We start from the raw sequence: 12857 nt of genomic DNA, 5'->3' as shown, positions 1-12857 counted from the left end.
CTCATGGATGAAGTATAAGAAATTGGGTGAAGAACTAGGATGCAGTTGGAGCCCTTGTCCCAATGTCAGATTTCATTTTTCAGTAGAGAAAGTAAACGAAGAGGATAAAATCAATATAATTTCACAGATCTATGCCCTATAACAATCACCTATAAGATTTATATGAGTTATTTCTTCAATTAAAGGTCACAAGAAAACCTTTGTTTCCTGGAGATTCTGAGATTGATCAACTTTTCAGGATTTTTCGCACACTTGGTACACCAAATGAGGCTGTGTGGCTTGGGGTAACACAGCTACCCGATTACAAAGCAAATTTCCCTCAGTGGGTAAGACAAGATTTCAACAAGATACTACCCAATCTGGACATAGATGGCAAAGACCTACTGATGGTTAGTAGTACATCCCAATACATTATTATAACTTATTTTCAAAAAAATACTTTATTCACATAATTTGTAAAAATACATTACATAACAGTTCGATGTTAGTATTAAAGTACAGTACAATTCAATTACTTTCAATACAGTTGAAAGTACCTCACTACCCATACAGTTGCCTCACTACCCATACAATTTCAGATTAAATTTATAACATATAGTCCATGTTAATTATTTAGCCCAAGGTATCTTACATTTTGTTCTAGCCTTCTCAGTGTACCATGGCCACGGGGCTTAGACTGCAATCTTTCCCCATTCAGTCTTTATGTTTGCTACCCCAAGCTTCAGAGTGTCCCTCAATAGTCTTGAAGTTGCAATATCTTAGTCTACAACTCTCAATCATGGACAGCTACTTGCTTTGGAAGATGGCACTTTTCAGGCAGACCAAAGAGCATGTTTCACTGTGCTGATGGTCCTTCACAGCAATTGATGTTTATCTCGGCCTTTGGTCTTGGGAACAGCCTCCAGAGCATAAAGACCTGTATTAAGGGGTATATACATTTATAAAATGATGTAGATATTGGCTCAAAACTTTAAGCTATAACTTTATATCAGTACCCTGTTGCTGATCCACTGAAAATATATGTAAATGTCAGCAAATAAGTTGATCTTTGCCATCTGGAAAGATCTCTCCCAAAACAGGGTTAACTTATTTGCCAAGTAAAAATGCATGGGTGTGAATGGTTACCATGTTTGTTGTTTGTTCTGCGGGGCCTGCTCTGTGTGAGCATACCTTAAACTCCTGCACAGGTTCATAATACACCCCGTATTATCTGCTTGATCCCTTATACCTAGTTGTAAGATACCGTAAGTAAAACATTCATTTCTTGGTGAAAAATTGAAGCTGACTAATGCAAGTATGACCTGTTGAGGGGTTTGACTTATACGTCAAACATATAATTATGCAAGAACATGATTTTCTTGGGTAAAAAACTAGATGTCTTATATGCCAGGCTGATTTATATGTTATAATTTGATCTATTGGGTCTCACATGCTAAATTATGGTTCTAGTACCCAAGTACAGGAATTTGAATTGTACCAGTGTTTCTCCTTGTGGTTCAGTAGAACAAATTACAGAATTTCTTGCTTTTAAGAGGACAGCGAAATAGGAAAGACACACAACATTTAGATCTGTAATTGTTTTTAAAAAGTACAACATCAAATTTATCAAAATATTAAAAAGACACATGAGATTGTAGGTTTTATAAATAGGGATGGAATTTGACACTGAATGATAGCATACATGTTTGATAGCTGCACATTTACATCTCCCAAATTTTGCTCTATATATTCAACATCTGTACCATAGAGTATAAAAATAATTGATCTTGAACTTGTTCAGATCATTTGGCAGATTGCAGTAAGAATTGTATATATTAATTGGTACCCATACGAAAGTCCAGAGCATGAAAAGTTAGGAGAAGAGATTGACTAATATAACACTAGGATAAAAGCATTTCAGAATGTTAAGAGTTGATCTGAAATATATTCAAAATAATATATTCAAAAAGAGTTTTAACCAATGCATAGGGGAAAAAATTATCTGCTTGTGAATGAATGAGTGAACTTACAATGAGCAAATAATCCAAAGGGGTTTGGAATATATTTTTATGAAAAGGATTGATTAAACAACAGTAAAGCAGAAACTGTGCTAACAATTTTTAAAGGGAAATATCCTAATATTTAAAAAAGAAAACTTCTAAAGGGGAAGGAGAAAGAGCGGGGGAACTAGATTGAGTGCATAATTATTTCAGAATATTAGGCTGGTTTGATTCAGTTGGAAGCATTTTATTACTTTTCTCAACTTACATTTCTTGTGGTTAAGTTGTTTCACAATAGTTTTCTGACACTTTTAGATGTTATTAATGAGCTCACATGCGTTTAACGACATGCTTTTCTGTTCTTGACATGATAAGATTCCTGATTCTTTTTCATACTTGTTTGTAATAGATTTAGGTTGAATGTTGTGTTCTTGAATATTAGTTCTCTATGGGGAATTATATATTTTTTTAATTATCAGAAGTGCTATTATTAATCAAGCACTAGAAGTATCTATCTGTGTTCCTGTTATCTTTAGTGACCATTGTGGGGAAATAAAGTTTTTGAAAGGTTTCCTTTTCCTTTGTAGCAAATGCTCCAGTATGATCCAAACAAGCGGATTTCTGCAAAGGTTGCTATAAGTCATCGATTTTTCCGTGATGTCACTATTCAACTGCCACATTTACAGCTGTAAATATTTGGCAATGGTCACTTGGAAGAAAAAGGAACCATCTCAGTTTTCTTGCTTTATCACTTCAACTTGAAAACATTATTTTCTTAACTATCATAATTTGCAAAATTGTACTTGTAGAGTATTTTGGCTAAAGCTTAGACAAGTCTGTCATAAAATTACTAAACATTAGTCATAAATGCTTAAGATGACATGTAAATACGTGTATGATACTAGGTAGATAGATTAATAGATTTAGTTTCAGTTATAGATTATTAGACACTCTGTGCAGTTGAATCTGTTGTTAGATTTGAAATCCCATTTTTGTAGAAAGTTTTGAAATATTACAAGTGAAAGGTCGATATTTCACAACAGATATAAATCAACATGGAATGTAGGAATTTACTTTAGAGAAGTATTTTTCACAATGATCTCTTGAGATTTTACGGCATGTAACAATTTAAAATTTCTGAGGATTTCCTTGTTCCCTCAATAAAGGTATTTTTATGGCAACCTGAGAATCATGGTCATAGACCACAACTTCAAATTTAAAGACCTGCTCTCAATCTCATTGACATTCAAATTTGTTTCACCTCGGGAACTAACTCATATGTACCTAGTCTTTTTTTTTTCAGATCATAATCCCTATAAACTTCCTTTGACAGTGAATCTTAATTTTTGTCCTTGACCTGTCACTTTGCTTTGTGTGGTACATTTAGGAGCGGCACGGTGGCTCAGTGGTTAGCACTGCTGCCTATGTGGAGTTTGCACATTCTCCCCATGTCTGCATGGGTTTCGTCTGGGTGCTCCTGTTTCCTCCCACAGTCCAAAGATGTGCATGTTAGGTGAATCGGCCATGCTAAATTTACCGTAGTGTTAGGTGGATTAGTCAGGGGTAAATATAGAGGGTAGGGTTTCTCTTCGGAGGATTGGTGTAGACTTGTTGGGCCGAAGTTGCCTGTTTCCACACTGTAGGGAATCTAATCTAATATCCAGTGTTCCTATGGCCAATTCATTTGTTTTGATACTTTCTCAAAGGACATTAAGCATTCCTTAACATCCCTTTCATCAAACTTTGGTAGATCCTGAGCAAACTTAAACATTTCTTTATATGACCTTAGATTATGACTGGGATTCTCCCCATTGGAGCCCTCATCAGCATTTTCAACATGTACTCAAGTTTCTACCAATACTTTAGAATTTTAATTTTTTTTAAAATTCTATCTACCTTTCCCATAACTTTTTCTGCCCTTTGAAATTCCATCTCTAGCTTTTTCACTTTTTCATAATCAAAATGCTTAAACTGTAACTCAATTTTAACTGATTTTAATGCTTCACTATCCAAATAACCCTGGTCTCCCTTTATTTATAGTAAACCACAGTGCTGTGCTAGCCCTTTAAAAATGTTTGTAGTCTTTATTTTAGTGGCAATTCCATTAACTTAATTAATTCAATTAACCTTTTTTTTGTAATTTAATAATAAAATGTTGAAGTTGGCTTAGATAAATGGATGGTTCAATGTGTTAAAACATTGTCTAGTCCTATACTGAACCACAGGATAGAAAAATCCTTGGTGTAATCTGAACTCTATGTTGCATTAAGTGACTAAACAGAAACTATGATGGAGACATTCCAGTTGACCTCACAGATTTTGGAAAAGAGATATCCATATGGACTTTATCCTCCTGTTCCCAATCTATTGTTCCAAAGTACATATGTAGACACTGGTCAAGTACAAGCTTAAATTTTATATGCCCTTCAAATGATCATATGAAGTCACATGCAAAAATATTTGATGATGTAGCAGAGGACTCTTGGAACCTGCAAAATTGTAATTAAAATTAGTTACTATGCTTAGTGAAAAGATAATGGAAAAAGATAAATGGGAAAAATTAAATAACAAGCCCATGATCTAGGGTAGGCTTTTGCATAAAACCAATGTTTAGAAAGTGTATGAATGGAGTAGTTAGGATTGTTTCCTCATATTTTTGTTTCCATATCTATAAGAATGCTACTGAAATCCTGTTTAGCATCTCAACATGACATTGCTTTGTTTTCCTTAATTCATAGTTTCCCATTATGTAATGTGTTTTTAATTTAAAAGTTGAGCAAGTTATGTTGGAATGGTGTTTCACCATGTTGTTTCCTGCAAAACAATTGTTTTTGATATGAGAATAGTTTTAAAAATGAAAGATAATGATTATCAAACCTGATTTATTAAAAAAAACTTATTCAGGTTATTAAATAATAAAACAAATTGTAATAATTTACTTTCCAGACTGCAGTATGACCATATTGTGGAAGAAGAAAAATTAATGCCTCTTAAATGCTGTCCAATTCCTTGATTTTATTTATACAATAAATATGCTCTGGGGATAGTGTATTAAGTTGACTGTTGAGGTTACAAAGAACCAATGCCATGCACTAGGATAATAACAAATATTGTACTAAATCATTAAACTGTATTAGGTGGAGCAGTATTTCTGAGGAGTTATCTCTGCAACTGTGCGACTTGTTTTACTTGGGGATATGCTTGACCTCATTAAAATATGTAAAATCCAAGAGAAACCTGCAACAGATGATTAATGCAGCTTTTGGCAACACATTAACACTATAATTCCTCTAAATTCCACTATAATTCCAGGAAACCCATAATCAATATTTTACGCAGTCTTGACATATCTTTCTTGCGTTTGTACTCTTTGCCTGCGTTGATAAAGCCCGAGATGCAACATGCTTCATTAACTGTTCTCTTAATGCCTCCTGCCACCTTCAGTAATTAATGAACATATACACATGGGACCCGCAAATCCTACATCCCATTTTGAGCTCATTTTATATTGTCTTGCTGCATTATTTTTACTAAAATGATTCACCTCACATTTCTCTGTATTAAATTTCATCTGCCACTTGTCCTCTGATTCCACCAACGTTCTCTGTCTTTTGGATGTTTTACATTATTTTTAAAAATTTTGCTTGTGGAATGTGGATGTCAATCCCTGGGCCAATATTTATTGCCCATTTCTAATTGCCTTTGAGAAAATATTGGTGAGCTACCTTCTTAAACTCTTGCAGTCCATTTGGTGAAGTTAGAACCACAATGCCATTGGGAGGGAGTTCCAAGATCTTGACTCAGTGACACTGAAGGAAGTTGGATTTCCAAGTCAAGATGGTGAGTGGCTTTAAGGAAACTTGCAGGTGATATGTACCCATGTGTCTGTTGCCTTTGCCCTTCTAGATAGTATTGGTCTTGGGTTCAAAAGGTGCTATCTCAGAAATGATCTCATTGCTCCAAGAATTAAAAAAAAAACCCTTCGGCAATATCTCTCCAGCTATGCATTTATCTGCTCCATCCTCCTATTCCTATATTTGCACATTATATTGGAAGTGATCCAGCACACTTTCAAAGTACTGTTTGCTAATTTCTTACCGAGATCCTAAGTTCTGATTGCAGCACTATATTCCTCTTTCTACCTATCATTGGTATCAATGCAGACAGTGACTACTGTTAGTTCCCTCTTCTTTCAGGGTGCTCTGTATATATTTGGTGACATCATTAACATACCATCTGGATTTATGTCTGCAGTTGCAGAAATGCCTTGTCTTCCTACAACCAATGAATATCCTTTCACTATTACTCATGATCTCCCTAAAGCCCACTGTACAGCTGAGGCAGCCATGGAGCAATGAATTTCAATGTGGCTGTATACCAGAAGAACCAGAAGAATTGAATGCAGGTTGAAGAGTGAGATGCACACAATGGGCTCCTCCACTGACAATCATCCATTCCCTCTCTACTTCTAACCCTTCTTTTAAGGTGCAGAGTGGCTACGTTTATAAATGTGCCATCTACAAAGCTCTCAACCTCACAATGATGCTCCAAAGCCCAGAGTTTGAGCTGCTACAACAGATAACATTTTCTGTATATTATCCAAGATGCAGGAAATGTACTTGAGTTCTTATGTGGAACAGAATGTGCATTCCAAGGGTTGGAGCTGCCCTGCCATTCTACCTACCAGATAGTAAAACTTACTGCTTAAAAAAAGAGATTCACATATCTTCATTAATTCAGTATAGGGAGGTTAATTGAGTTACTTTAATTAAATCCTATACCAACAAATTTTAAATTTCTCAGCACCTTAGATTAACTTCCTAACTTTGGCAAAAGGGAAACAAAGTTCAAATATTTACCAGCCATTCAACTCATGACCTTCCTATCTTATCACAATTTAACTTTTTTTTTCTCTCCGTTACTTCAATGATCATTACCTGGTTCATATTCCTCTTGGTTTGGTTCACAGTAATCTCAACCTGCTTCACATCTTCCTTGTCTGCTTAGCAGCTATCCCAGTCTGCTTCATACTCTTCCTGGCCTGCTTCATAGTGATCCTGACCTTCTGAATACTCCTGCTCAACTGCTTTGCAGTGATTCTGATCTGCTTCATTGTGATCCTGTTTGCCTCACAGTGATCCTGATCTGCTGTACATTCTTCCTGATTATTAGCATATTTTTCAGATTTTGCCTAAGTTGCTGGTATTTCCAGTATTTTGTGACTTTTATCGAACTTTAGTTCAGCAATAAAATGATACAGCACAGAAGGAGGTCAGTTGGCTCATTGGGTTTGTGCCAGTTATTTGAAAGAGCTATCCAAATGGGTTTTTAACCATAGACTTGTAAATATTTCCTCTTCAAGTATTTGTCCAGTTTTCTTTGGAAGCCATTATTGAATCTGCCTTCCCTACCTTTTCAGATAGATATCCTTTCATGATGCCTTGCTTCTTTGCCAGTTACTTTAAATCTGTCTTTTGACTACTGACTCTTCTAAGATTGGAAACAATTTATCTGTACTTTTATCAAAACCCTTCCTGATTTTGAGTGTCCCTATTAAACCTCAATTCCCCTGCACCTTCTCTGCTCCAAGAAATCTCTCTATTCTTTCTGTGTAACTGTATTCCATTTTCAATATATTTGAACAATAAATATTAGCTGACCACAGTTGGAAAAAAGCATGTGAGCCTCATGTAACATCCCACAATCTGTTCAACAGTATTACAGTTGCTGTATCACACTTTCATCCCTGGTGCCATTATAATGTATAACCACTGCCTTCTTGCTCAGACCTTGACTAGAACTGGTCACAGTACTCCCACTGGACTTTAAGCATTGTATATGTGAAAGTTTAGCTAACTTTTTTCCTTCTCACTTGTGGCTATGTACTGAGTGAGGCCATTGGAATCAGATTGTTTCTTCAAAGGTCCCTCAACTCACTTCTCGAAGTTGTTTGTCATATAATTTCTTTTTTTCTTCTGTTTTTACCTTCAATTTTTCTTTCAGTTGTTGTCAGGACAACTCAAGTTATAAAGGCAAGGATCGTGTATGCCATTTTGGCAGCCTTTTTGACTTGGCCTGTTATCTTCAAAGACTTGTGTATGTACATTGCCAGGTCACTATGTTCCGGCAGTTTATTTAACATTGTTACATTTAGTTTACATTGCTTCTCATTCATCCTAACAAAACTTAAACTGTTAAATTGCATCTGTCATGGGTCTGCCCTATGTCCCCTGAAGGTCTGTTACAATCTTACACGCTATTTACTGTATTTCCCTAAGTTTCAGGTCATCTGGAAGCTTTGAAATTATGCTATTCATTGCCAGGTTCCAATTATTAATATAAACACTGTATAAAAAAGAGCAGTGGTTCTGACATCAATCCCTACAATGCACTCTTGGCTCCAGTCTGAAAGACAATAATTCACAGTCCTCTCTTTTATTGTTCCTTAGCCTATTTCCTATTCACACAGTACAGCCCCTATAAGCCCTATAGGCTTCAATCTTGTTAAAAGATCAATTCAGTTATTTTAGCAAATGGCACCATGTATAGAAAATGAACCAAAGTATATTCAACACAGTGGAGTTTGCAAATGATTAAAAGTAAAGTTGATTTGGTAATGCAAGTGTGAGTCTAATGTAAAGGCTTTTGATAAGGTTCCCCATGGTAGGCTTATTCAGAAAGTAAGGAGGCATGGGATATCGAGAAAGTTGACTGTCTGGATAGAAAATTGGCTGACCCATAGAAGTCAGAGGGTGGGAGTAAATGGACAGTATTCAGCCTGGAGCTCTGTGACCAGGGGTGCTCTGTAGGGATCTGTTCTGGGACCTCTGCTGTTTGTGATTTTTATAATTGACTCGGAAGAGGAAGGGTGGATTAGTAAGTTTGTCGATGACTCGAAGATTGATGGAGTGATGGATTGCGTGGAGGGCTCTTATAGGTTGCAACGAGAAATTGACAGGATGCAGAACTGGGCTGAAGTAGCAGATGGAGTTCAACCTGGAAAAGTGTGAAGTGTTTCATTTTGGAAGGTTGAATTTGAATGCAGAATACAATTACAGGGTTAAAAGTAGGATCTTTGGCAGGAGGAACAAAACGATCCTGGGGTCCATGTCCATAGATCCCTCAAAGGTGCCACTCAAATTGATAGGGTTGTTAAAAAGGCATATGGTATGTTGACTTTCATTAGTAGGGGGATTGAGTTTAAGAGCCACAAAGTTATGCTGCAGCCCTATAGAGCCCTAATTAGACCATACTTGGAATATTGTGGTCAGTTCTGGTCGTTCCATTATAGGAAGGATGTGGAAGCTTTAGAGAGGGTGCAGTGGAGATTTACCAGGATGCTGCCTCGACTAGAGGACATGTCTTATGAAGAAAGGTTGACAGAGGTAGGGCTTATTGCAACGAAGAAGGGTGAGAGGTGACTTGATGGAGGTGTTCAAGACGATGAGAGGCATAGAGTGAATAATCAGAGACTTTTTCCCAGGGCAGAAATGGCTATCACAAGGGGGCATAATTTTAAGGTAATTGAAGGAAGGTTCTGTGGAGATGACAGGTTAGTTCTTTACACAGCAAGTGGTGGGTGTATGGAATGCATTGCCAGCAGTGGTGATTCAGATACATTAGGGACATTTAAGCGACTCTTGGATAGGCATATGGATGATAGTAAATTGAAGGGTTTGTCAGTTAGTTTGACCTCAGAGGAGAATAAAAGTTGGCACAACACCGAGGGCCGAAGAGCCTGTACTGTGCTGTACTGTTCCATGTTCTAAAGTGCATCAGTGTACCAGTTTTAATAAATAGTTTATGGTGTATGTTTAGTTTGTGCCTATTTATTGTGTTTAGTCTTCACATTTTGGAGATAAGCATTCATAATGTTCCATGTATAATAAGTAAATTTATGAATCAGTTGTCAAGAGGATAATTTAGACATTTCTAACATTTTAATATTATTTGTCCATCTTGGAAATAGGATTACATGCACGAATGAAAGTACGACAAAATTGGATGAATTACTAGTAAGATTTTGATTTGCATCTTTCACAATGATCATTAATAGATTAAATAGGTATAATGAAACTAGAATCTGCGGACATATCAAAAATAAAGATGAACCCACTCTAATTTAGGTAGTATCTGTGGGGAGAGAAAAAATGTGATAACAATTCAGATTGATTATCTTACATTCGAACTGGGAATAATTCAAAATGTAAGGTTTTAAACATGTGAAAAGTGAAAAGATGGAAAAGGACGAGAGGGATGTTCTATGATAGTGCAGGAGACAAGATAGATTAAACTACAAAAGATTTGATGTGGAGGTACCAGTGTTGGACTGGGACGGACAAAGTTAAAAATCACACAACACCAGGTTATAGTCCAACAGGTTTACTTGGAAGTACCTGTACTAGCTTTAAGATTGCTGCCCCTTCATCAGGTAACTAGTAGGGCAGGATTATAACACACAAAGTTTGTTGCAAAAGATCAGTGTCATGCAATTTAAAAAGATATAATGGACAAACCTAGATTGGTGTTAAATCTTTCATCTTTTAAAAAGGGTTGCCTGCAAATCTATTTCCTCCAAATAATTTTGAGCTCATTCCTGATGAAGGTCTTTTGCGTGAAACATCGATTCTCCTGCTTCTCGGATGCTACCGGACTTGCTGTGCTTTTCCAGCACCACACTCTTGACACATTATGATTTAGTCTGCCATATTGATGTTCACTCACTTCACCTGTCCATATCCATTTGCAGCCTTTGTATCCTTACCACAGTTTGCATTCCCACTTTTTATCACAAATAAACTTAGATATTTTATTTTTTTCAACTAAGTCATTAATATTACTTGTAAGTATGAAAGCCCCCAGCAGTGATTCTTATGGCTCTGCAGTATTTACAGATTGTCAACTTGAAAATGCTTCTTTTGTCTCTACACTTTGCTTCCTGTCCATTAACAAATCTTCTCTCCATACTAATATATTACCCCAACTCCATATGCTATTTTACAATCCATAGGCATAATCCTGAATCTAGAGCACTTTGGAAGATTATGGTGTATGCACCTTCGATTTTCTTAAATATTTCAAAATTCTAGGGTAAAAACATTACATCATTAAGATCGTCTCTTTAGTCCTATTGTATGATTTTTACTGATATTTAATCAACAAAAGTCCACATTCTGTCATCTCTGCTGTGGAAGTAGATATGAAGTACTTAATTAACAAGCATGCCATTTCTCTTAAGCATGGGTTGGAGCATTTGTGCACAGTTATAGATCTGCTAATCAGCTTACTAAAACAAAATTAGATCCTAACATGAACTCATTCCTTGCTATTTGCTATGTTTGTAATTTACAGCCCAACAACTATTTGAAAATTATTTATTCCTCCAACGCTGTTTGCTTACTCATTCCTCACTCTCTTACTGCTGCCATTGATGGCCATACCTTTAATTACATAGGTTCTACACATTGGAACTCCCTTACTAAATAATTTCATCTGTTCTCTTCTATTTTTTTTAAGATCAACATTGAAATCAATGGTCAAGCTTGTACTCAGATTTTTTTTAACCAATTAGTTCAGAGATGTTATTACATGTCTTGAGAGCAGGTGGGCCTCGAACCAAGTTCTCCTGGCCTAGGAGAAGAGATACTAGTAGTATCGCACAAAAACCTAAAATTGCCTCAGTTTAGAGAAAATATAAGAGCAAATTACTGCAGATTGTGGAACCTGTATGGAAACAACAAATAGAATCATAGAGATATGCAGCACAAAACAGACTTTTCGGTGTAACATGTCCATGCTGACCAGATACCCTAAAGTAATCTAGTGTCATTTGCCAGCATTTGGCCTGTACCCCTCTAAACCCTTCCTATTCATATATTCATCCAGATTCCTTTTAAATGTTGTAATTGTACCAATCTCTACTACTTTCTCTGGCACTCATTCCATTAATGCACCACCCCCTACATGAAAAAGTTGCCCCTGAAGTCCCTTTTAAATCTTTCCCCTCTCACTTAAACCTATGCCATCTAGTTTTGGACTCCCTGCTGAAGATCACAGCAGGTCTGAGATGAAGAGTCTCCTAGACTTGAAAAGTTAGTGCGCTTTATCTCTATGGATGCTGTTTGACCTGCTGTGATTTTCAGCATTTGTTGTTTTCAGCTCTGTTTCGAGATCCTGATTCCTGAAGAAGGGCTCATGCCCGAAACGTCGATTCTCCTGTTCCCTGGATGCTGCCTGACCTGCTGCGCTTTTCCAGCAACACATTTTCAGCTCTGATCTCCAGCATCTGCAGTCCTCACTTTCTCCTCAGGGTAGGGATAATACCACTTCTCACTCATCCAAGCCCCCAATGCAATTCATTGGGGGCTTGGGTGCTGTGGTGGTAGAGTCCTGACTGCTGTTGTTGTGTCACTACCTCTGAGCCAGAAGGTCTGGGTTCAAGAGTGGGTTGCTGGAAAGGCATAACAGCATCCGAGGAAGAGGAGAGTCGACGTTTCAGGCAAGAGCCCTTAATCAGATCTATATTCAAGGCCTACCTTCTCTGATTTTTAAAAATTGTTAATGTATGTGTTTTTTAGGGGGAGAAATAAAATTCAGGCACAATTTGGTTTAATCTGGATTATTTTAAAGAATGGACCCTATCTTACTGAGTCAGGATGTTGTAGACTCTGGGAGCAGGTTGGGTTGAAGTGAGTGTATTACTGTCAGTGACTGACAGGTGGCGCAGTGTGTGCGGCTCGCGGGGCGGGGGGCGGTGCTGACGGGCGGCGGCGCTCAGAGCCGAAACCGGGACAGGGCCCCGAGCCGGAGACATGGCGTTCGTCACCGCCAACTGGAATCCCTTCGGGGATGTGTTTTACAGGTTAGTGTCAGAGGGAG

General features: G+C 37.1%; 2 protein-coding genes across 7 annotated transcripts in view; both read left to right on the top strand.

The window, feature by feature from the left end:
* LOC122551295 (cyclin-dependent kinase 2-like) overlaps window positions 1-9788 on the top strand; it is a 32675-nt gene extending 22887 nt beyond the window's left edge. For all 6 annotated transcript variants that reach the window (XM_043692982.2, XM_087988706.1, XM_043692981.2 and 3 more), the window contains 2 exons: window positions 186-389; window positions 2567-9788. In XM_043692982.2, coding sequence (XP_043548917.1) covers window positions 186-389; window positions 2567-2671 — 309 coding nt within the window. In that variant the 3' untranslated portion in view covers window positions 2672-9788. The remainder of the gene's footprint in view (window positions 1-185; window positions 390-2566) is intronic.
* A 2927-nt stretch (window positions 9789-12715) lies between these two features.
* The window catches only part of vps16 (VPS16 core subunit of CORVET and HOPS complexes), a 66040-nt gene continuing 65898 nt past the window's right edge, over window positions 12716-12857 (top strand). Inside the window, exon 1 of the mRNA XM_043692977.2 lies at window positions 12716-12840. Coding sequence (XP_043548912.1) covers window positions 12791-12840 — 50 coding nt within the window. The 5' untranslated portion in view covers window positions 12716-12790. The remainder of the gene's footprint in view (window positions 12841-12857) is intronic.

Source organism: Chiloscyllium plagiosum, unplaced genomic scaffold, assembly GCF_037043375.1.
Source record: "Chiloscyllium plagiosum isolate Xiang-an unplaced genomic scaffold, Cpla_swu_hap1 HiC_scaffold_7, whole genome shotgun sequence".
NCBI lineage: Eukaryota > Metazoa > Chordata > Chondrichthyes > Orectolobiformes > Hemiscylliidae > Chiloscyllium > Chiloscyllium plagiosum.
This window is presented reverse-complemented; position numbering and strand designations above follow the sequence as displayed.